This window comes from Ictalurus furcatus, chromosome 5 (genome assembly GCF_023375685.1).
Source record: "Ictalurus furcatus strain D&B chromosome 5, Billie_1.0, whole genome shotgun sequence".
Classification (NCBI taxonomy): Eukaryota; Metazoa; Chordata; class Actinopteri; order Siluriformes; family Ictaluridae; genus Ictalurus; species Ictalurus furcatus.
Window position 1 is genome coordinate 7,875,127 of NC_071259.1, and position 23,108 is coordinate 7,898,234.

Sequence of the window (23,108 nt, forward strand, 5' to 3'; positions counted from 1 at the left end):
CCAAATGAAAATATGAAATCAAATATAACAATATGCAACCAAATGAAAACAATTCAGGTGTATGCAGAAAAGGCAATAACAGGGTTTCCAGGAGGAGAGACGCAACACAATCTCTTTAATAATAATTACAAAAATTTAGGAGCACAGTTGAAGTTTTTTTTTTATTTTTATTATTTTTTTTAGAGATGGCAACATTAATGTGCCACAATATAACGCACAAGTAGGCATGAGAAAACTTGAGCTGGTCAATTATGACAGAATTTAGGAACGTAGTGTGAGCCATGACTAATTAATTTACCTTCTGATAAACTAAATTTAATATTTTCAGTTAATTTTACAGACTGTATGCAAAAAACAACCGTTAACCTGTTTCACCTTGTAAGCAAATACAATAAACCTCAATGTTCAGTGTTTGAAGTCTGCTCCTCTTAAATGTATTTAAAGCTACACTGTTGGACATTTTCCACTGTCATGGTTCTGGGCTGGAGTCAGTTCTTGAACTGCTCTGTGTATATTGTGTATATATCTGAATAATCTCATACAGGATGTGATTGGGTGAGTTCATTTATCCGTCAGATGCAAAGCGCTTTAGTTTAATGGTGTTCATTAGGGATGCACCGATCAGGATTTTTTTCGACCGAAACCGATCCAGATACCAATCTTTTTTAATTTAAGCTTTAATCAGGTTGTCTGTCATAAACAGTTAAATGTAAGCTCTCTGCTCATGGTCACTGTTAATTGAATTAAAATAATAGCAATGAGAAATACTGTTGGTTAATTGATAAATAAACAAGCATAAAATATTTATTTTTAAATATCTTAAACAATAGTCCTAATTAAAAGTAGACTAACACAAACATGATCCATATTAGGAAAAAGCCTAATAGCTTTCTAAGGAGATAGCGAACTTATCTTAATGTCAAATTGATATTAAATGCAACCCATAGTAATTAAACATCATTTAATTTCTCATTTTATTTATATTTTATGAAGTTATTATAATATCTATTTTTTATTTAAATGATTAATGACTAAGCACATTTTCTGTCTTTACATTTTATTAGTTTTCTGTTTGTTTGTTTGTTTATCAGTTGTTCCTTTTAGATCGGTTCCCCAGTATGTCTGTTGATAATATTGTTTTTGGGGGGATTAAATTAAAATATGGAAACTGGAGTTGACTTTTCTGATGATATCTGGGAACCTTAAGTTTAAATGAAGTGACTACGCTATGTATTTGAGTTAGTGAAGAGCGTGAAGGAGAGCAGCAGCGTACTCCTTCTGAACAGTTGCTAATTTTGATTATTATTAAATAATTCCTCACCAATCTTAAAGAAGTTTAAATTAACCCACCTTGTAGCATTAGCATTATTATTAATTTACTCCGCCTGACGTCGCTGTGTCTAAACAAGCAGGTGCAAGTTCAGGTCATTTTGCAGGAACAATAAAAGATGGCGGTTTGCGAGATTGGGAAGTTGACAGAAGCAGATAATGTTCAGTGTTACTCTTGTCATCATAATGGCTTCTCTGCAGTATTTACACACTTGTTTGGTTGACTGAGGAGATGAAAAGCAGTGTGAAAGTAACTGTTGCGCGGTGTAGATGCATTTTGGACTTCCTGTAGTTTTTATCCTGATTGTATTATACAACTCTGAACAGGTCACTCGCCGGAAAAATATTTATTCACAGTCACACAAAATACTTATCAGTCGCAAAGTGAAATTGTCGCACTGTAGAGCCCTGAGTTTATCTGCAAAGTTTTTTCCTGTTCGGCGTGATGTTTAATGTCCCCGACAACCTCTATAGTGACATTTAGCATCGTGCTAATGTCCTGATTTCCCCTCGCGCAAGCGCTGGAGAGCGCAGCGAAACTGGTAGCTTGAGCGCTAAAATGCTAACTCCAATTCCAGATTTTTACATTAAAATATGACGTCATCCCTGCGCCAGTCTATGTGATTGGCTGCAAATTTATTAAGCGCTTGATTTGATCTGTAGCTGACTTTTCTATGAGCGGAGGACGAACTTTAAACGGCAATATCGCAGTCGATCATGTTCATTTAATCGTGGGCAGTCAAAATCGTAATCGCGATCGATATTTGATTAATTGTGCAGCCCTAGGTTCTAGTACCCATGATAGACCATGAAGACCTAAGCCCTGTCGTAAAGAAAAAAAAAGAGCTCTAAATCATTACGCGCACTGTGATGCTACGGTGTGTTAGCCTTCGAGGGCCGTGGGTGTACAAACTGAGCATTTGGTATACAGCGTGGTCAAGCTCAGCATCATTTTCCTTATGAAGATTAATGATGCAATGCTCTCATTAGGTAGAGATGAAGCAAGGGATGAATCCCACTGGCACCACTATCAGCAGATAGGCGAATGGCATTGTGGGTATTGCAGGAAAGCATTGCTGTTACAAGTGAAAATAGACCAACGTGCCGATGAAAGAAGTTAATAAATCTTAGATCACACTGTAATTATAAAAATGAATATGCCAGTTGTAAAGGTGGATTTTTCCTTTAAAGCCCACTCCATAGTAACTCCATAATGAGCAATGAGACAATGTACACGTGCATACAAGAACCATTAGTGAACCATTCGGGACAGGGTCTTTCCAGTGTTTTTCACTAGAGGTCGACTGATTAATCGGTTTTGCAACGCTGATAGTTTTTCCCGGTTGCGTCCGTTGCCGGAGCGGCTGAGAAGGGTCCGAGGTCATTATACAGTACGAGAGCGGCCTCTATAGCCGAAATAAAAACCATCCCCAACAAATTTTGTTGTTATTTGAAGTGTTTTATTAATTCATTTTGGATGTCTGTATTTTTATTTGGAGTATTACTTTTTGGTTCAGTTTGGAAGGATATCTTTAATGTATTTTAATATTTATCAATAGTAGGTTAGTATATTAATATTATTTAACTTAAAAAAAAATAGAATACATTTGCATGGTACAGTTAGTACTGTTAATTAAGTTCAGCAATATTTTACTTTCAGTGTTATGTTGTCATTCAGAATCAATTCTGAAAACTATTGGTTGATTAATCGGTTATCAGCAGGTACTGCCTAACGCAGTTATCGGTAAAATCCATTATCGGTCAACGTCTATTTTTCACCCACCGCTGCATGGCGTCGGCCCTCGTTCCTGTCAGCTCCCAGCCACTCCAGAGCCCGCTTCACCTCAAACTCCACATACTCTGCGGTAAACGTGTCTCCTGCCATGGACAGGTGCCCCATAGCTTTGGAGGCCATCTCCATGACTACCGGATCACTGGAGGGCAACAGGTTGCGCAGGTAGTTGGCAAAGCGGCTGATGCGTGTGGCATTGCCTCCCTCCACTCCAATCAAGCTCACTGAAAAGGAAGGTACATTGACAAAGAAATTATTAAAGTCTGCACTGACAATGGATCATTATCAAAATGTTTAAAATGTTAAATACTGTTCCAACTGAAAATGCATGGGAATAACAATCAAAAAATAAACAATGGAACTATTGCAGAAATTATGAAAACGAAAAATCCTCTATTCTATGCTAATGTAGAAAATATTTTAATGTAAGTGTTAACAACAGTGGTTAAATTACAGTTCCAATATTATTGAAATATTTTTAATAAGGAACCCCAATTCCGAAAAAGTTGGGACAGTATGGAAAATGCTAATAAAAACAAAGAGGAGTGATTTGTAAATGTACTTTGACATGTATTTAAACAAAAAAAAAAATAAAGACAAGGTATTTGATGTTTTGCCAAATCAACTGCATAGTTATTTTGAAGATGAACCTTTTTTTGTAATTGATGCATGCAACAGGTTCCAAAAAAGTTGGGACAGGGCAATTTAGGACTAATAGCGATGTGACAAGTTGAAATAAGAAGGTGATGTGAAACAGGTGAGACAATCGTCTAATCATAGTATATAAGGAGCCTTCAAGAGCAAGGATGGGTCGAGGCTCGCCAATCTGCCAACCGATGCATAAGCGAATACAGCGAATACAGTGCACAATATAATTAAAAGATTCAATGAAGCCGGTCAAATCTCAGTGCGTAAAGGACAAAACTGAAAACCACTTCTGAATGCGTGTTATCTCCGATCCCTCAGACATCATTGTCTTAAAAACCATCATGAGTCTGTAATGGATATCCTGACATGGACTCTGGAATATTTTGGTAAATCTTTGTCAGTCAACACCATTCGCCGCTACATCCACAGATGTAAGTTAAGGCTTTACTGTGCAAAGCAGAAGCCATACATCAACACTGTCCAGAAGCACCACCGACTTCTCTGGGCTCGGTCTCATCTGAGATGGACAGTAGCACAGTGGAATCGTGTTTTGTGGTTCGACGAGTCAACATTTCAAATAGTTTTTGGACAAAACAGCTGTCGTGTTCCCCGTGCCAAAGAGGAACAGGACCATCCAAGCTGTTATCAGCATCAGGTCTAAAAGCCAGCATCTGTCATGGTATGGGGGTGTATCAGTGCCCATGGCATGTGTAACTTGCACATCTGTGAGGGCACCATTAATGCAGATAGATATGTACACATTTTGGAGCAACATATGCTCCCATGCAGAGCAGGACAACGCCGAACCACATTCTGCCCGGATTACAAGCGCATAGTTGCGTAATCAGAGAATGTGGGTGTTAGCATGGCCTGCCTGCAGTCCTGACCTGTCTCCGTTTGAGAATGTGTAGCGCATTATGAAGTGCAAAATAAGGCAACGAAGGCTACATACAGTTGAGCAGCTGATGAAAGGCGTAATGGATGAATGTGGGAAAATTCCACTTGCTAAACTTAACCAACTGGTGTCTTCAGCGCCCAAATGCTTAATAAGTGTTATTAAAAGAAAAGGTGATGTTACACAGTGGTAAACAGTTGACTGTCCCAACTTTTTTTTGGAGTGTGTTGCAGTAATCAGATTTGAAATGAGTGTATATTTTCACAAATAAATTAAATTCACAAAGTAAAACATCAAATAATGTGTTAATAATGTGGGTGAATTGAATTTTCAAATGACTCTTCTTTGTTTTTTTGCATTTGCCATACTGTCCCAACTTTTTCAGAATTGGGGTTGTAATCTGATTTCATCAGATACGCACGACTTACCTATGGCAAGAATCCCTCCTTTTTTCTCATTCACATCCGAGCTGGAGACCAGCTCGAATATGTGGTGGTTCAACTCATCATAAAAAGTGGTGGATTCTTCCTGACTCAGCTTCAAGGGAAACAACACAGATGACGTTAACATTAGAACAAGTCCAAATTAAAATAAGTTACAAAAACACTAGACAGAAAAATAATAGAATAATAGGATAACATATGTACTCGTGGACACTTTATTAGACACTTTATTCATGCAATTATCTAATCAGCCATTCTTGTAGCAGCAGTTCAATGCATAAAATCACGCACATACGGGCCAGCAGCTGTTTACATCAACCATCAAAATGGGCAAAAATGTGAGCTCTGTGATTTTGACCGTGGCATGATTGTTGGTGCCAGACGGGCTGGTTTGAGTATTTCTATAACTGCTGATCTCCTGGGATTTTCACACGCAACAGTCTCTAGAGTTTACTCAGAATGATGCAAAAACAGATAAAACATGCAGCGAGCAGCAGTTCTATGGACGTAAACGCTTTGTTGATGAGAGAGGTCAATGGTGAATGGCCAATCTGGTTACAGAAAGGGTACAGTAACTCAGATAACCACTTTATACATTTGTGATGAGAAAAAAAGCATTTCAGAATGCACAACACATCGAAACTTGAGGTTGCGCTACAACAGCAGAAGACCATGTCGGGTTCCACTTCTGTCAGCCAAATTAGGCAAATGAGATATACAGTACTATGCAAAAGTCAGGAGGATGGAACAAAATGCTCAAAGCTGAGATGCCTTCAAAAAATAGTGAAATGTAAGTTTTTTCTACATAAAACACTACTATAAACAGCAGTCTATACTAATTATAACAACCCTTTGGGTTTAAAAATGCATCACTAGAGGGGGGTTAATACACTCGGTGATCTTTACGAGAGTGGTGTGATGATATCTTTTGAAAAATTGGTTCAACATTTTGGGATCCCAGATCACAGTTTTTTAGGTATCTTCAACTACGCCACTTGCTCTATACTATTTTTGGGAGTGGCATGCACCCTCCTAAAGCAGCAGATACTCTGGGAGAAGTGATTTCTGCTTTTGGAAGAGGACATGAAGCATCAGTGTATTACTCCTTAGTGATTCAGAATCTAGGGGACGGAGTCTCGACCACTCTCAAGAGATTATGGGAGAAAGATTTAAATTTGGAATTGGGGGAGGGAGAGTGGGCTAGGATTTTAAAAAATATAAAAACTGCATCTAGAGACACAAGGGTGCGCCTTATACAATTTAAGATTTAACATCGGTTCTATTGGACCCCCTCTAAATTGTATAGGATCGGTCTTAAAGACACACCCACCTGCTGGTGATGCCATTCAGAAGATGGAGACACCACCCATGTTTTTTGGGGGTGTCGTAAGATCCAAGAATTTTGGTTGAAGGTGCAGAGCTTTGTATGTGAGGTGTTGAACACTCAAATCCCATTCTGCCCTAGACTCTGTATTTTGGGAGATGGGGAGGTCACAAAATTGGAGGATAGGTACAAAAAAGATTGGGTTTTGACCAGTGTGATGATTGGTAGGCAGGTTATTTTAAGGGGATGGAAATCAGACAGAGCGCCCTCGTTTCCAGAGTGGTGTGTGGAGATGGGGAGGGTGGCTGCCTTTGAGGAGGGGTCGAGCAGAAGAATGGGGGTTGTGAATTCCTTCAGGAAGAAATGGAGCAGTTATTTGGCGTTTTTGGGGGACTCTCGAGGAGGGGCGGTGGAGAGTATAATTTAGAGTTTAGTCTATGATTATACTTGATTATTGTATTTTCCTTTTTTTTCTTTTAATTGTGTGTATTTTTTTATTATTATTATTATTTTTTTTGATATGTGAGTTTATATTCTATTGACCACAGGGGTGTTCGTGGGGGGACCAGGGTGGGGTGGGAGGTTGGTAGGGGGAGGGGTTATAGTGGGGATTTATGTTAAAATAGTTTGATTCATTATATGTGTTGTTTGTCTCTTTGTGTTAACTTGTGAATCAATAAAAGTGTTAATTACAAAAAAAATGCATCACTAATCCCAGGTTTTATGAAATCATGTGAGTTCCTTTGGAGACTGTCACACTTGTTTCTGTATTTGCAGGTAATCCCTGACAGCCTTTTTTTTTTTTTGTCTAAAAAGGTTATCATGTAATATGTTACTTTCTTTTCTGGTGGATAACATTTGAAAATCAAAACAATCGATTTTTTTATTGATACAATAATGCGAAAGACATCAAATATTTTTTGTCTAAGACAAAAACTGTGTTTTAAAAAAAATGTCTGCACATTCAAATGAAACGCAGGCAAAAAGTGCTCAAATGTCAACGGCAAGTCTGGGCATAAAGATGCATAAAATCCTACATCCAGTCCTGTGAAATCCACAGGACATGAATGAACGAATGCAGGTATGTATGAGCGAATGGTGTAGGGTGCTGCATACTTCTCTCAGCTCTGTGGTCACATAATGCTGAAGGTCCTTAGCAGCTTTGGCACGTGTGTCCTCATTCCTGTTCTTAAGGCCACCCACGAACTGCTGCAGCACCGTACCTGTGCCAGACATCCCGGCAGCAGCGGTGCCGCTTCCCGCGGTCCCTGTAACGTATGCAGCCGCTTTTATTCCCTCCCTAAATAAATATACATTTATATATATATATATATATATATATAGTGCTTATTATATGTTTGTTATGGTTCACTTGACACGTCACTGGTGTGGTTGAAATGTTCCTGCAAAACATGAAATGTTAATCTAACAACGTAGTGCTCCTAAAAGCTTGATATATAAAGCATACATATTTTAAAATAAGTAAATCAATAAAAAACACACACACCTTAACGCTGTTTACCTTCATGCCCAATAAACACTACCACTGCAGCTATAACTTTCTTATGCATCACGCTGTCACTCTCATATTGGTGTTGTTAGTACAAAAGCTAGTTAGCTAAACAGAGCTGTAGTGTTACCCAGAACGATTTCTTACAAAACAATAAAACATGTATATATATGAAAAGGACATGGGTACGAACATTTGAGCGTCAAACTTCATAACAAACCTGAGCAAGACCTAGCCTGAAAAAAATGAATGCTAGTTAGCTTAGCGAAGTGTGCTGCTAGCAAGGATGCACACTGACTCGTCTGGTTAAAAAAAATGTACAGAAACCCTTTCGTGCTGAATTATACAGCAACGTAAATAAAGTGTGTATAAACCTATTTATGTCTGAAACTACAGCGACACTGGAATAAGTTGCATATCTTACTTTTATTTACGTTTGCCCCTGGAGAGGTTCTGCTCGCAGAGGAAGCCTGCAGAGGAATACAAGGGGCGGGGTTTCAGCGGTAACGCTGAATTGACCAATGGGCCGAGGTTTTGGAATAATTGACAGTCGAGTCAACCAAACAATCTCGTGAGAAACCGAAAAACCACAGAGGAAGTTTTAGCCTATCGGTTTCTTGAACGGGGTTGACTTAGCGATAGATATGGCCAATGACCGTCGTTTTTTCCTCCCTATTCACCTTTGATTGAATATGTGAAGGTTATTCAGGTTTCAAAAAAAGACAAATACTGCACATTTAACTAGCGGTTTTCTGTTAAAGATAATATATTTTGTAAATACATATTAATTAGCCTCCCAGAATATTCAATCATCATCATCATGGATGCTGACAAAAGCACTCTGTTATTCATTCATTCATTTTCAGTAACACTATTAAGTACCTCACATGGATTTGCACACAAAATAAATACACAAATGGAGTTTTTTTTTTGCTTTTTTTTTTTTTACTTAAATATGGTTTATTTCAAAAGTTTGTCTCTTTTCCCAGACATAAGAAAGAAGTTCAGCATAAGACACCATAAAATTGCATATGTAAGCACCAACAGTTGACTTTTAACCTTATGAATATTACTGATGTTAGACATTTCCTATATATTAGATGCTGTTTCGGCACAGTGACATTGTCCATAAAGCCGTTGCTCTTTGGTCCTGGGGAGCACTCAGATTTTCCCAGGATCTTCCTTGAGTGTAACTGTCCTGTTAAAAACCAGCTGGGGAAAGATAATAGACAGATATTAGCAAAAACAAAAACAAAAAACAACTAACTCAATGTTCTTTTATATAGGCTTGTCTAATGGAAAAAGAAAGTTTCAAAAGTATATTAGCTGTATTGAAAAGAATAATTTCCCCTAAAGCATTACATCACTGTGTACAGTAGCATAACCTGGTGGTTCAAATGATGAACAGCAGCTGATCTTCTGTTCCAGGAGTATACGTTACGCATTAGCCAGTACTGCATCCTGATCACAGACTGACCAAACAATTCTGTTGCCAAGTTATGTGAAACATTTATCAGTACCATGCTTTAAGGCTTTAAGTTCTGTCGTGTGTTCACAAGATTTATGTTGTGTCAATCAGCATAATGCGTTAAATACGTCACAGTGAATTGGATCTGAAAATATGTTGAATGTAAAAATGTCCTGAAAAGATATTGGGTGCATCTCAATCAGCTCTATAGTTCAGAAGACAGGGGACTGATCAGGGAGTCAGCCATTTTAAGGACTGTCGCAATTCCAAAATCCTGGTACGTTCACTCCCTAAAAAAAATCCCACAATGCTTTGCATCAATGCTGACTATGTTTCCTTACTGGAAATGACCATATGACATATTTTCTGAAGCCTCTCAGTTCGGAAAAAAAAAAATGGCTTGAAAAAATGGCTGACAAACTCTCAACCGACTTCGTCTACAATTCTAAGCAGCTAGTTATCATTGTTGTAGCTCTCAAATGATCACATACATTAGACATACACACAACTTTTAACTTTATTTGACAATCTATATACGGTTTAATTACTTTAAAGAATCCAGTAGTAGCCTAGGATTGCCTGCTTGAAGTACCATGACAGAAATGCATTTCTAACTAACTAATTTATGTGACATATAATGACAGAAAGATATCGTTCCTGCCTGTTGTTGATAAATGCCAGTGGCGACGTTTTACAACGCAAGTACGTAGTCATGTTGCCAGAAATTGAGTCATCAGTGTCCCAGTGTGTAGTGAGCCAGGGTCTCTACCAGGGCCCCGAACTCATCTACACAATATACTCATTCATTACCGAGGGAGCAAGGGAGCTGATTGACAGGCACCCAATATCTGTTATTTAGAACAAACCTGCCGTGAGCTTTTGGTTTAGAGCAGTGGTTCTGAAAGTCTGGGAAGAGTAGCCAGGGGTCCATTACAGTGGTGAGAATCATTCACCTTTATCAACATTACTATATTTACTATCGAGTTAGCCTGTTTGACTAGTCAATTAAATTGAACTGGTTTAATCCAAACTCCAAGAAGTCCAAAACAAGTCAGCCTTTAAGTAATATGAATAAATAAATAGCTAAAATATTATTAAAATAGTTAATATATTTAAATAGTTGGATTGTATTTTATTAATCTTGCTGACAGGGTTTGTGGAATTTATTTTACAGTAAAAGAGCTTGTAAAATGTTTGAGAACCTGGTTTAGATGGCTGATATAGAAACTACATACTGTATGTCATACTGAAAACCACAGTGAGTGAAGGCGGCACTTCCTTTGATTCAAGTTCCAAAGTCCCCACAAGATTGTGTGCAGAACTAAGCTTTGATCTGACATTTACTGAGGTATTAATCAGGCATCAATACAGTGCATTGTTTTGGGGTTTTTTTAATCAAGCATTACATTACTATTGTTCCTTTTCTGCTTGTCTGTGTGTTGCTTAGTAATACCTTATCAGCTGTGCTATCTGGGTCCAGGGAAAAATAGCCCACTCTCTCAAACTGGAATTTATCATAGACTTTGGCCTTGCTCACTGAGCGGTCAATGAAGGCACTTTCAATCGTATGTAGGGAATTCTGGGAGGGGGAAAAAATGAAATAATTAATAGATTACAGGGGGAAAACAATGGATGACAATGTTAGATCAAAACATTGGTCATTAGGATCAACACTCACCGGGTTGATGTCACTCAGGAAGCCATTAGGCACTTCAGAGGAGTCCTCTGGGTTTTTATGGATGAAGCTATCAAGAAAAAGACACGTTCATTCACATGAGAAAATATTTGGTAACAAGAACATAAAGTGATTAAAACTACTACACATGGAGTGTAGTTATATTTTCGTGATTTTCACGATCAATGATGTCCATGGCTCTTTTAATACGGCAAACAAATGGACCTGTATTAGGACAATAAACAGTTAGAGACCCACAGAGCCTCAAACTTACAGTCGCTCATAGAGGCGCACTTCACATTGCAGGGGCTCGCAGACCCAGTGGATGAAGGCTTTGGGTTTCTCAGTAGAGTCTGTGCCGGTGCACGTCACCTCCAGCTCCACCACTTTACCACTGCCATCCTGTCAACAAAACAGTATATCAAAAGCAGATCAAACATAGAAGTTTGTATGAGCAATGCACAGATCATGCACATGCACAAAAATAAATTCGTAAATCCTCTCATGTGTTCTATTAACGCAAAATAGTTTTAAAAATCACGCATGCTAACAGGTGTCCTCTCTTTACAGAATTCAGAGCAGATGAATTCTCAAATCTGATTGGTCAGCAGGTATGAATTTTTTTTTTTTATAACAGCAGCTCAGAAGTGCTGGCTGCAAGGCAAATCACAGATTTATATAAATACAGTCAGTTAATCTAATATTTTATCGTTTATACAGTATGGAGTCCCGGGTGTCAGCTCTTCACCGGAAGAGTTTCAGGACAGAGAATTGTGCACTTCCTGGTTTCTAGGTAACATGACAAGGTGTGTATATTTGTCTTATTAACTTCATCAGAGATAAAGTAAGGAGGGTGAGGAAATGACTTTTTATAGCTACTATAATGTAAGTGGTAACAGAAATTAACTTGTTTCAGGAAAGTTCAACAACATTAAATGTAACTTAAATGTTGTCTTTTAATTAATGAACAATTGTATTGATGGCAAGTTGCTGAACTGCTAATTAAAACACTTTGTGGTGATGTCGGGTCACCTCACAAGACCCCAAAATTGATTATTTTCTTATAACAGCATGGTCTGTTGTGTTTTTTTTTTTCTTTACCTTACTTAGTAAACCCCCTGAAATATCCTTATATGGTGGGAGACAATATTAACAGAAAATTAAACAAATTAGTGAGGGTCATTTTCTATTTATTTATTTATTTATTTTATACTAAACTCATCCAAAAGGACCTTAGCTCTCGGTAGCTGTAGCTACTCATAAGTCACTTATCATCATGTATAAAATTATTTATTTATTTTAAGGTCTAATCAGTTTGCACTCTCTGCTTTTTTCCACCATGAGTGAGCAAAATACATGCACTATTAGGCTTTGTCTCCTGAACATACTAAAAACATACTTATCCATCAATGAGAGTCAATATTTAGGCTTCTTTACACCCATTAGAGAGTCACAGCTAAAAATGTATACAAATTAGAGGTCGACCGATTGATCGGTTTTGCTGATAAATCAGCAACGTTAGCCGACTGCTAGAACAATTGGTTTTCAGCAATAACCCACACCCATAGGTTTTGTCGGTTGCAGGAGTGGCTGAGAAGGGTCCGCTGTCATTATACAGTATGAGAGTGGCCTCTAGAGGCGAAATAAAAACTATCACTGACAAAATTTATTTTAGTTATATTTGAAGTGTTTTTGATTCCTTTTGGATGTCTCTATTTTTTTTTAATTTGTTATTTGTAGTGTTACTTTTTGGTTCAGTTGGGATGTATATCTTTTATTTATTTCACTATCCACTATCGGTCAACCAGTAATTCAAATATTCTTATATTCACCCACTTACAAAATATTAACAAAATAAAGGAAACATATAAACATATGGAAAATGTTCTGTAAGTCATGGTTCACCTTGATGACACGCTGCACGGAGATGACATAGCCGGCATGCCTCAGGCCAACTGGCTGTTCAGGAGTCAGACGCTTATAGCCCTTCTCCATTACCTAACAGGAAATAAATTACACTTCAAAATACACAGCAAGTAGTCTACATAAAGCAATCCCCCCCCCCACATCATTTATACCTTAAATCTCTCTCACACTTACCTCTCTGAAGTCACTCTGCTCAATGAAGATTGTTTTGGAGAAGGGAACCACATGACTACCCTTACTCTCATCCGCAGGGAAGTCTGGAACATGAATCTCAGTCTGAGATTCAAAAATAGGTTTAGGTTAAAACAATAATATTGTATATGGAGCATTTCAAAATCCTAGAGGTTATGATTTGCACGTACCTTTGCATTAGCAGGCAGATTGGTGATGGTCACTTTGAGAGGTTCCAGGACAGCCATGGCCCTCTTTGCAGTGTCATTAAGCACATCCCTCACACATGCCTCCAACATGTGGGGCTCCGTGGTTGTCTGGGCAACAGTCACACCCACCTAAATGAAAAACGAGATGTCAAGCAAATTAAAATCTTTAGCGTCCATGTGGGTATGCAGGAATCCACTAATCAGAAAGATACAGTCCATTTTCTCTCTTACACGGGCGCAGAAGTTGTTGATGGCCTCAGGGGGAAACCCGCGTCTCCTCAGAGCAGTGAGGGTGAAGAGGCGTGGGTCGTCCCAGTCTCTACAAAAACAGACAAATGATACCCATGAGCGTATGATGAAACTCCCATTCGCTCTGATTTTTTACTACACATTTTGTAATGGTCCAGATAATAAACGTTTAAAGGCACCACAGTGGAAAGAACAGGCAAGAATTCCATGCTCAGGATCATCAGAGCTGTGTCTAAGACTAAATACAGCGATCACCTGCATTGTATGGATGCAGGAGGAAAACATATTCAGGAAAAAAACGTGAAGAAATCGGTGAGAGAACATGGGAACGACCAGCAGTAGGGATGCGTCTTACTTGACAGCCCCTGTCTCCACCAGCTTGATGATCTTCCTCTTGGAGACGACCGTGTAGGTGAGGTTGAGTCTGCCATACTCCCACTGCACAGGGCAGTACACGTCCAGAGCATTGCACAGCCAGAAATATGACGAGCGTCTGAGAACGAGAGAGAACATACAGAATGTGTCAGCTACATTCCCTTTATAGGCAAGATGCATCATCATCATAGACTGAACAGCATCAAGCTGGGATTGCATTACATGACATTTACCCTGACTATAGGGCTCAGGTGGTAAGTTCTTATTGTTGTGAACCCACTAAATTAGTTTTACTGCAATATTACATAATTGGTGAATGGCGTTCACCTGTGTGCAACAAAGTGCCACATGATCTCAGTATAAATACACCTGTGAAAAGTCCAGGAAAAGGATCAATCAGGGTTTCATTATTAAAAAAAAAAATCCCAAACTTAGAACATCCCATGGAGCATAATGGAATCCATTATTTAAAAATCGAAAAGATGTGGCACAACAGCGACTGTGCCTAGAGGAGGCCGCCCACCAAAATTCAGGGACCAGCTACAGAGGGGATTAGTCAGACAAGCGACGAAGGGTAACTCTTGACATGATACTACCACCACCATGTTTCACTGTGGGAATGGTGTTTTTTTTTTTTAGTTTTCGGAAGCCATAAAAAAAACACGAGAGTTTTTGAAACACCCAGTCATTTCATAATCTATTAAGGTCTAAAAAAAAAAAAGTCATGTAATGCATCCAAGGCCTAGGCTAGATAAAAGCAGACATATTCCTGAAACATACAGTGGAGTCCAAAAGTCTGAGAATCTGAGAGAGATTCTCAGATTCAGAGTCCATGCCAGCTCAAGTGCACAAAATGAGGCTGTACCAACTACTAAGAAACTATGAAATTCATGTCAATATCTCAAAGATTCTACTTTTCACTCCAGTTGTTTTCAATAACATAGTATAATTTGGAATGAAATTTGGATTAAATTAGAAAAGAACACAAATTAAAAGCGCTTTCCCTAGAAGCATTTTCACTAGTGCTCTCAGACTTTTGGACCTCACTGTATGATTTAAAAATTCCAAATAGTTATAGTTTTAAATCCACCATTATGAACTGCTCTGCTTCACTGCTACACATACCTAGACTGAAACTCTTTGGTGCACAGCGAGTGTGTGATGTGTTCGATTGAGTCACACAGGCAGTGGGTGTAGTCATATGTAGGATATATACACCTGCAGAAACAAACAAAAAAAAAATGGGGGAGAAGTCACAGCAGGTTTCATTTATTAAAAAAGTAAATGTGCATGAGGATCACTGTGCCATGTTTGTACCAGGTGTCTCCTGTTCTGTGGTGAGGCGTGTATTTGATGCGGTAAGCCACTGGGTCCATCTTGCCATCCTCCATGACCATCTTCATGCGGAGTGTGGCCTCGCCCTCTGTAAACATGCCCTTCTTCATTCTCTCAAAGAGAACGATGGACTCCTCCACTGGTCGATCTCTCCATGGTGAGGGTGGCACATTGTGGCCCTTCAGCTCCTCGCTGCGCTGGTGGCACACGTACGCATGACCCCTGACAAGGACACATGCATTGCAAATTAACATCAAATTTGACAAAAATGCTTTATGTTATGAAAAGGTTTAAACAGACATTGAGCCACTAAAAGAAAGAAAGAAAAAGACAATGGGAACACCATTCCCACAGTGAAGCATGGTGGTGGTAGTATGTTTGGGAGATGTTTTTCTTTATCAGGTATTGGGAAAATGGTTAAGGGCATGACAGCTGGAACCAAATACAGGGAAATCCTAGAAAACCTGTTCCAGACTCCAAGAGACTTGAGACTGGGGAGGAGGTTCTACCAAAGCTAGACCGGAGTGGCTCAACACAAAGAACATGAACATATTAGAATGGCCCAGTCAAAGCCCAGATCTCAAAGTTTATAGAGACATATCCAAGAAGACTTCCAGCTGTAATTATTGCCAAAGGTGGTTCTACTTCATATTGAACAGATATATGCACATATCCAACCAACAAATCTGCTATTTTCTTTAAGTATCAAATTGTAAAAGTCCCATTTCAAGTTCACGTTATTTCCACTAAAAATGTGGAAAAGGTATAAACAGCCTTCTGTATTCCTAACTTTGACTGTGTGTGTGTAATATTATATATATATATATATATATATATATATATATATATATATATATGCTGTTCACCTGCGAATAAGGTCCACAGCGAGTTCGTACAGCTGCCCGAAGTTGTCAGAGGCATGAGTAATGGCGTAGGGCTTATAGCCTGGAAAACAACAGACATACACAAAAATGAACTGACTGAATGAGCAAAGCAAAACCACAGCACTGATGATGCTAGCTAAATAAATAAATAAATCGACCCAATATAGGACCATAAACCTAATTTGTTCAACTATTCATAGCACCTGAAAGACTTTGACCTGAAGCAGGAATTGTATGGGGGTGTGTGGGTGTATGTGTGAGACTGTATAAGATACTGGACATGCTCCAAACGTTTCCTAGACAAACCAGTAAATTTACACTGGACTCAGGGTGCCATCACCGACATATTTAATGCAAAACTGAGGGGCACTTGTGAAGACTCACCCAGCCACTCCACCATGTCTTTAATGCCAGTGAAATATTTCTCCTCCTCTTTCTCTGGGTTTGTGTCGTCATAGCGGAGGAAGCAGATGCCATTATTCGCCTGCAGAAGCAAGTAAAGTGATAAAGGTAAAAATTAATTAATTTAAAAAAATTGAAACATGTACCAATGTTTGTGTACACATGTGCAACACATCTGCGGTACCTTAGCATAACCAAAGTTGAAGTTAATAGCCTTGGCGTGGCCAATGTGCAGGATGCCATTAGGTTCAGGAGGGAACCGAGTCCGAACCTACAGACAAAAAAAAGAAAAGGGAAAAAAAAAAGAAAAGATAAGGAATAGTGCAACATTTTCTTTATTTACCATTTCCTATACCCAGTCAGCCACACACACACACACACACACACACACACCTGTCCTCCAGTGAGTTCCAGGTGCTGTTTCAGCAGGTTCATGGTGTTTGGTGTTACAACATAACCTTCAGTCTTGTAATTCTCACCTAGGAAGACACAGCAGGACAGTCAACTTTACATTACTGCATTCATTCATACATGCATCACACAGCTCAACAAATCAGACCTAATGATCAAATCTTTAATAAACAATAAAGTTAATAACAAAGGAGCAGTTTGGAAACTGATGTTTAAGGAATGTACAGGAGCTTTCAGACTCACCTGGTTTATGGAACTTCAGCGCTTCTCCTCGAAGCTGCTCCATCAGAGATTTCCCCTCCACTTTAAAATCTGTGAAGAGTTGCACACACACACACACACACACACACATTACATTTATGGCATTTGGCAGATGTCCTTATCCAGAGCATCCTACATTTGTCTCATTTTTATACAATTGAGCATATGAGGGTTAAGGGCCTTGCTCAAGGGCCCAACAGTGGCAGCGCTGATATTTGAACTTACAACCTTCCGATAAGTAGTCAGCTGTCCTAACTACTGAGCTATCACTGACCCCATACACACACACACCATTAACATTACAAACCAGTCTTTTTCCTCACAACACAACAAACTTGACTAGAACTAGTTTTTGGTACCTGTTTAGGCTTTGTACAGAGCCTAGCAGCACTAACCTGTCACATGTACCACATCACACAATGAGTAACAATAGAAACTAGGCCTACCAAAACCAGTCAAGGACGATAATGGAAATAAATAAATAAATAAATAAATAGATAGATAAATGAAAATAAAATCACAGACAGAACTTGGAATGGAGGCAAGACTGTAAGGTGTGGGAGTTTTTGCCACACAGAAAAGTACAAACTTGATGTACTGCATTTTATGCAACCCAGAGATGCCTTTCATAGCAGAACATCAATGATGTTGGAACATTTAATACCAAAGGAACCAGGAAGTTTTCTGTTGTTTGTTTTACTGAAACAGACAATTCGGTTCGCCGTTCCTACAACATATCCAGTGGACAGTAAACATTATTCAAAACTCTAGCGAAGAACCATACTCCATGCAGCTCTTTCTATATGACTGCTAGCTTGATTTAAGATGTCCAAATTAAAATTTGTGCAAAATCATTGTCGATTTTCTACAGATAATGCTCAGCAAAACTCCTGGATTGCTGCAGTGAAAGGAGAGAGCTAGATATCCACTAACTCCAGAAGCTGGAGCACATATTTTTATCTCAACTTGTTTGAAATATCAAGGTCGAACAGACATTCACGTTAATATAAGCTACATAACACAGCCTAAAGAGGTGCAAATTCAGCTAAACAAGGAACCTAACCAGCTAGCTAGCTAACTCACCCAGCCATATATCCTCCCCTTCGTTTTTAACAATGAACCATGCTGAGTACTTTTAAGACCGATTTTTTTATTACTCAGACTTCATGATCCGCATAAACATAAAGATGCTATCCGCATTATAAGAGCAATAATTTCCCACCTTTACTTACAAGCACTTGTACACATCCAAACTAGTCAGTCGTTAAAAATAGCACCACTGGAGATGCTTTAGAAATGGACGTGTGCAGAAACTTTGTTATTGTTCACCTGACTGAAACAATCTAGATATGACTCCACCAGGGAATGAAAGTAGAAAATGGAAGAGAAGAGTGTCTTCTATTTATTAGGTCTTTAAGCTTTTGGAGAAATAACTCTCCTGAAACTCACCATTCACACACTCAACCTTCTCCTCCTTCTTCTCTTTCTCTGCCGGTTTGGCTTTTGCTGCCTGTTCAACACACACACACACACACTACATTAGAACTATTGGGAAAGTTGCAAATGCACCATGCATGATTTACACATATACACACACACACACACATACACACTAATTATCTATCTATCTATCTCTCTCTCTCTCTCTCTCTCTCTCTCTCTCTATATATATATATATATATATATATATATATATATTACATTACACACACACACACACAACTGGGAAGTGTACCTTGGGTTTTTTCTCCAGGTCTGCCTCGGTTTTAGGACCCAGGAGATGCAAGACCTGTGCAGAGGACAAAGTATGATTGAACACAACATCTACTGAGCTCAGCTTTTAGATTATAAAAGTGTCGGCTTGCTCACCTGCATGTCTACTTCATTCTTTAAGATTTTCCCATCTGCCCATTTAAGAGCAGCTCTGGCTTCACCTAGAGAATCAGGCATCAGCGTCAGTTACCAAGCAAAAGAGGTCACCTATGGCTACACTTCACATATATAAACCATTGATGATAGCTGTACGAATGTAAGGCAAAATGAAGCGGCATTCACCTATGAGGAGCCCCATGTTGAAGCGGTATCGTTCGGCCAACAGCTGCTGTTTGTGTTTTCTGATTAGGAGCTCAACCTGTGGAAGCATGAAAAAAAACACAAATGAATCCTCCGGCAGAGTAAAATAAAGGACACGCATGTTACTATGGGAGCGTATTGGCTGCAGCGCTGCACGACCCAATAACTGTGGGAACATGATTGGAGTTGGACTGGTCAGAATTCCTTCAGGAGCAGCTGGGATTGTGATTAAAAAAACCCAAGTTTTCCTGTGGACAACTCTATAATACACCAAGTGCATAAATGCACACACAATAAGGAAAATAGCCAATTTGATATTTAGGTCTTGGGTTCGATCCTGAGCTCAGGTTACTTCCTGTGTAGATTTTCGCATGTTATTCCTTCATCCTTTTGGTTTCCTTCAGGTTCTGTGGTTTTATTACTCATAGCTAGATAATGATGATATCATGATATCAAATTGCAGTGAATTGCCCTTATAGATTTATACCTCCAGATTGTACAGCTCTTAATGTGAGCCAACTACAACAACAACAACAACTACAACGACTCCATCTTGCTCAACATCTCTGGAAATGACTGAAGCCTCCTGTCAGCTGGGGTGTGGTCAAATCAGGGTGCATTTAATCAAAATGTTGGCGTACTCTGTCATCAGTGCAATGTTCTCATAAAAATGAAAAGTGACAGTGGCATTTTGGACAAACACCAAGATGTTCATGCGAAACCAGTCAGGCATGCTGCAGCAACCAAGCATCTATATAATGCGTGAGCTGACTTACCACATCCTCAATCTGCTCTGGCGTGACAACAACTCCCACACCACAGGTAGTCTCAAACGCCTGCTTGTCCAGAGGATCCTCAGGATGGCTCTTCACAAAGTCTAATGCAGCTGCGAACAAATATAAGAGCAAATATAAACAGCTGTGGCTGCTGTATCAGTGTTTGCAGAGTTGTAAAAGATGTTGCTCTATTTTCACTTTCCTTTCTCTCTATCATCACATAGATTGCTATCCATTAGGCTTGCTGCGATAGTCGGTGTTCCCGGTGCTGGGGCCGCACACCGATTACATCACTTGCCCAATGCGGCACCGCACCCACCGTCGTTTTGCCTTTTTATTGTAATAAAAATCATTTTGTTCAGTTAGAGAATGGACGCTACAATTACAAACTGAACGCGTCTGCTCGATTCAGCATGAGCCAACGAGTCAGAGTCGCAGCACAGATTAGCAGGAGTCAGACTTCATTTTGCATGAGTGAGAGTGAAGCGAGCTGACTGACAACATGATGGCAGAGGATTTGGTTTCACGTTGTTTAATATAAGCGAGATTGTCATTGTACTGTTTTGCTGTTGTGTTTTTCATTAAGAATAATAATGAACCCACCACTCAAGTAATTGCTGCCCCCGAATTGCCGCTAATTCGAAAGCGAAAGTGAAATGTGCACAGTCGCACAGGCGTTCATAAGCCCCCCACCGGCCCCACCCCTGCCCACGCCGATACCAGTATTACCAGTGTTGTCACATGTTAATTAAACAGTGGAAAAAAATTCCTCACCACCACATCTCTACTATCCAGCCAAACAGACTTTCTGCCATAAAACAGAGTCTGATACGTCTATGTTGATTTCTGTACTATAGTGAACGTCACTGGAAAATAGTTAGGAAGAAAGAAGTGCTTGCTCTTTTTTTTTCCAGAGCTAACAGCAAAACTTGACCACCATTCCCTGTTTGAGATCACTAATCCCCCCAACATTTTCTGTTAAACGCCGTTGTAACTGTTTTAGCAATGTCCTTCCTGTGATATCAGTGTGGCCAGGAACCCACTATCTTCTAACGGGAGAAAAAAAATACATCAACCTACAAACTTAGCACTAGAAGTAAGCTAAACAAATTTTATGTGTTTCAGGGGAACTTTTCCTTTACGACTTTACGCCATCAGGTTTGGACGGTTACAAGTTGGAGCCCTGAGAATTGTCTTTAACCCTCAACTAGGGTTGTTTCAGTGTCATGGTTTCACGGTTAGTCACGGTGTATGATAGGACGGTTGCCTCAACGTTGAATTTTTCTCCCTATTACCATCTTCTTTTAACCCTGTCCTTACTCCAGTGGTTTTGTTTCTGACTAAAACTCCCCTAACATTTCACAACCGCCTTCTCATTGACTAAATCATATAACATCAACCTCTATTTCTCCATGCAAGAGACTGCACTGAAAACCCTTTGGCTGTGGAATCTGTTACTGTTGTAAACACGTTACTACCCATCACTACCTCTTTTACCACTCCTAGCATGTTCCTAACTACCTAGCATAAGAAGCACAGAGGATCATGGCACCACTTAGTCTTCCAGCTTATAACGGCAATGTGATAAATACTGACAGTAACACCCCTAACGTTTATGCCAAATTCATACATGTCAATAGAGGTACCGCTGAAATAAACCTAATGAACAGATGTGTGTATGTGTTCGAAAAGTGAATGAAGCTCAGACACAAAACTATATACAGGTACACACCTGACAACTGCAGGTCTGTGGTGATCTTGCGTTTGGTGATATAATCAGTCAAGAAAGTCAAGCGGCGAAGATCTCTGAGACGGGACGCCATGCTGTACAGCAGGTTCCCTATGGCTTTGTCCACTTCTTTGGATCCCAACAGCTTCTGGGCCTATAGGACCGACACGGACACGGACACACACACACACACACCTTTTAAATCAGTTTCCCTCATACTGATTGCTGACTCAACTAACTTCTAGTTGAATCGCCAATCAATTAAATCATCGATATTTATTTTACAATGAAATCACCAATATTTACTCCTGAAACTAAATCACTCGTGGTAATTTCCGGAAAAAAAAAATCACTGAAATTAATTCATGAAACTAAATCGCTGATATTAATTTCCGAAAAATAAATGATTTATATTAATCGCTGAAATGAAATCACTGATGATAATTCCTGAAACTAAATCACTAATAATAACTCCTAAAATTAAATAACTGAAAAAAAACTACTGAAACTAAATCACTGATTATAATTCCTAAAATTAAACCATTGGTGATAATTCCCGAAAATAAATCACAGATAATAATTCCTGAACTGAAATAACTGATATTTATTCTTCAAGCTAAACCACTAAAACTAAATTAATGATATTAACACTGGACCTTAACCCAAAATTGATAAACAACTAGCTGTAATATTCACTAAAGTAAAAGAATGAAAGTGAAAGTGTTAAGGGCGTAACTACATCATAACAACTGTATATTTCATTAAATACACATAATACAACTTTTTTGAAAACACATACAGCCAGACAATAAAACCTAGAGTTCACTTTATAACAGTTTACTAATATCGTTAATATTAATATCGAAGTGCAGTGACAGCTGCCAAGACAGATGCTAGCTAACTAGCTCTGCAGCCGGGCACGCACGCGCTGCACAGCCGTGTGCCGGTGTGTTTCTCCGGCTTTACCTGTATAATAGCGTCTCTGAGAGCTGAACTGAGCTGCTCATTTTTTAACGTCTCCTTCGCTTTCTGCTCACTGAGCCCGATTGAGGTAAAAAGAGCCACCAAGTCCTCCATGTTCCTCTGTTCCGCACACGCACGCCACCTCCAAAGAAAACTGCAAGGGTGAGAGATAAAAGATTTTGTTTTCCCAGCTATTTTCCTACAAACCCCGCCTCCTGCGCTCACAACAGCGCTCTGATTGGCTGTTAATTTATAACACA

At 39.1% G+C, this 23,108-nt stretch overlaps 2 protein-coding genes across 3 annotated transcripts in view; both read right to left on the reverse strand.

Annotated features, from left to right (window-relative positions):
- Positions 1-8,454, reverse strand: part of mtor (mechanistic target of rapamycin kinase) — a 110,627-nt gene extending 102,173 nt beyond the window's left edge. For both annotated transcript variants that reach the window (XM_053624562.1, XM_053624560.1), the window contains exons 1-4: positions 8,366-8,454; positions 7,548-7,699; positions 5,093-5,201; positions 3,113-3,345 (exon numbers count right to left, since the gene is read on the reverse strand). In XM_053624562.1, the coding sequence (XP_053480537.1) occupies positions 3,113-3,345; positions 5,093-5,201; positions 7,548-7,667 (462 nt within the window). In that variant the 5' untranslated portion in view covers positions 7,668-7,699; positions 8,366-8,454. The remainder of the gene's footprint in view (positions 1-3,112; positions 3,346-5,092; positions 5,202-7,547; positions 7,700-8,365) is intronic.
- A 461-nt stretch (positions 8,455-8,915) lies between these two features.
- On the reverse strand, positions 8,916-23,060 carry qars1 (glutaminyl-tRNA synthetase 1). Its single transcript, XM_053624563.1, has 23 exons — positions 22,852-23,060; positions 21,889-22,039; positions 20,157-20,266; positions 19,363-19,438; positions 19,177-19,241; positions 19,043-19,096; positions 18,757-18,817; positions 17,290-17,358; positions 17,029-17,114; positions 16,820-16,906; positions 16,618-16,717; positions 16,216-16,294; positions 15,332-15,571; positions 15,140-15,232; positions 13,995-14,132; positions 13,622-13,709; positions 13,373-13,519; positions 13,185-13,286; positions 12,990-13,082; positions 11,359-11,486; positions 11,088-11,154; positions 10,863-10,988; positions 8,916-9,153 (listed from the first exon to the last, which is right to left on the reverse strand). Exons 1-23 carry the CDS (start codon positions 22,960-22,962, stop codon positions 9,103-9,105), a joined length of 2,322 nt encoding a protein of 773 aa, XP_053480538.1. The 5' UTR covers positions 22,963-23,060; the 3' UTR covers positions 8,916-9,102.
- Between the last annotated feature and the right edge of the window lie 48 nt (positions 23,061-23,108).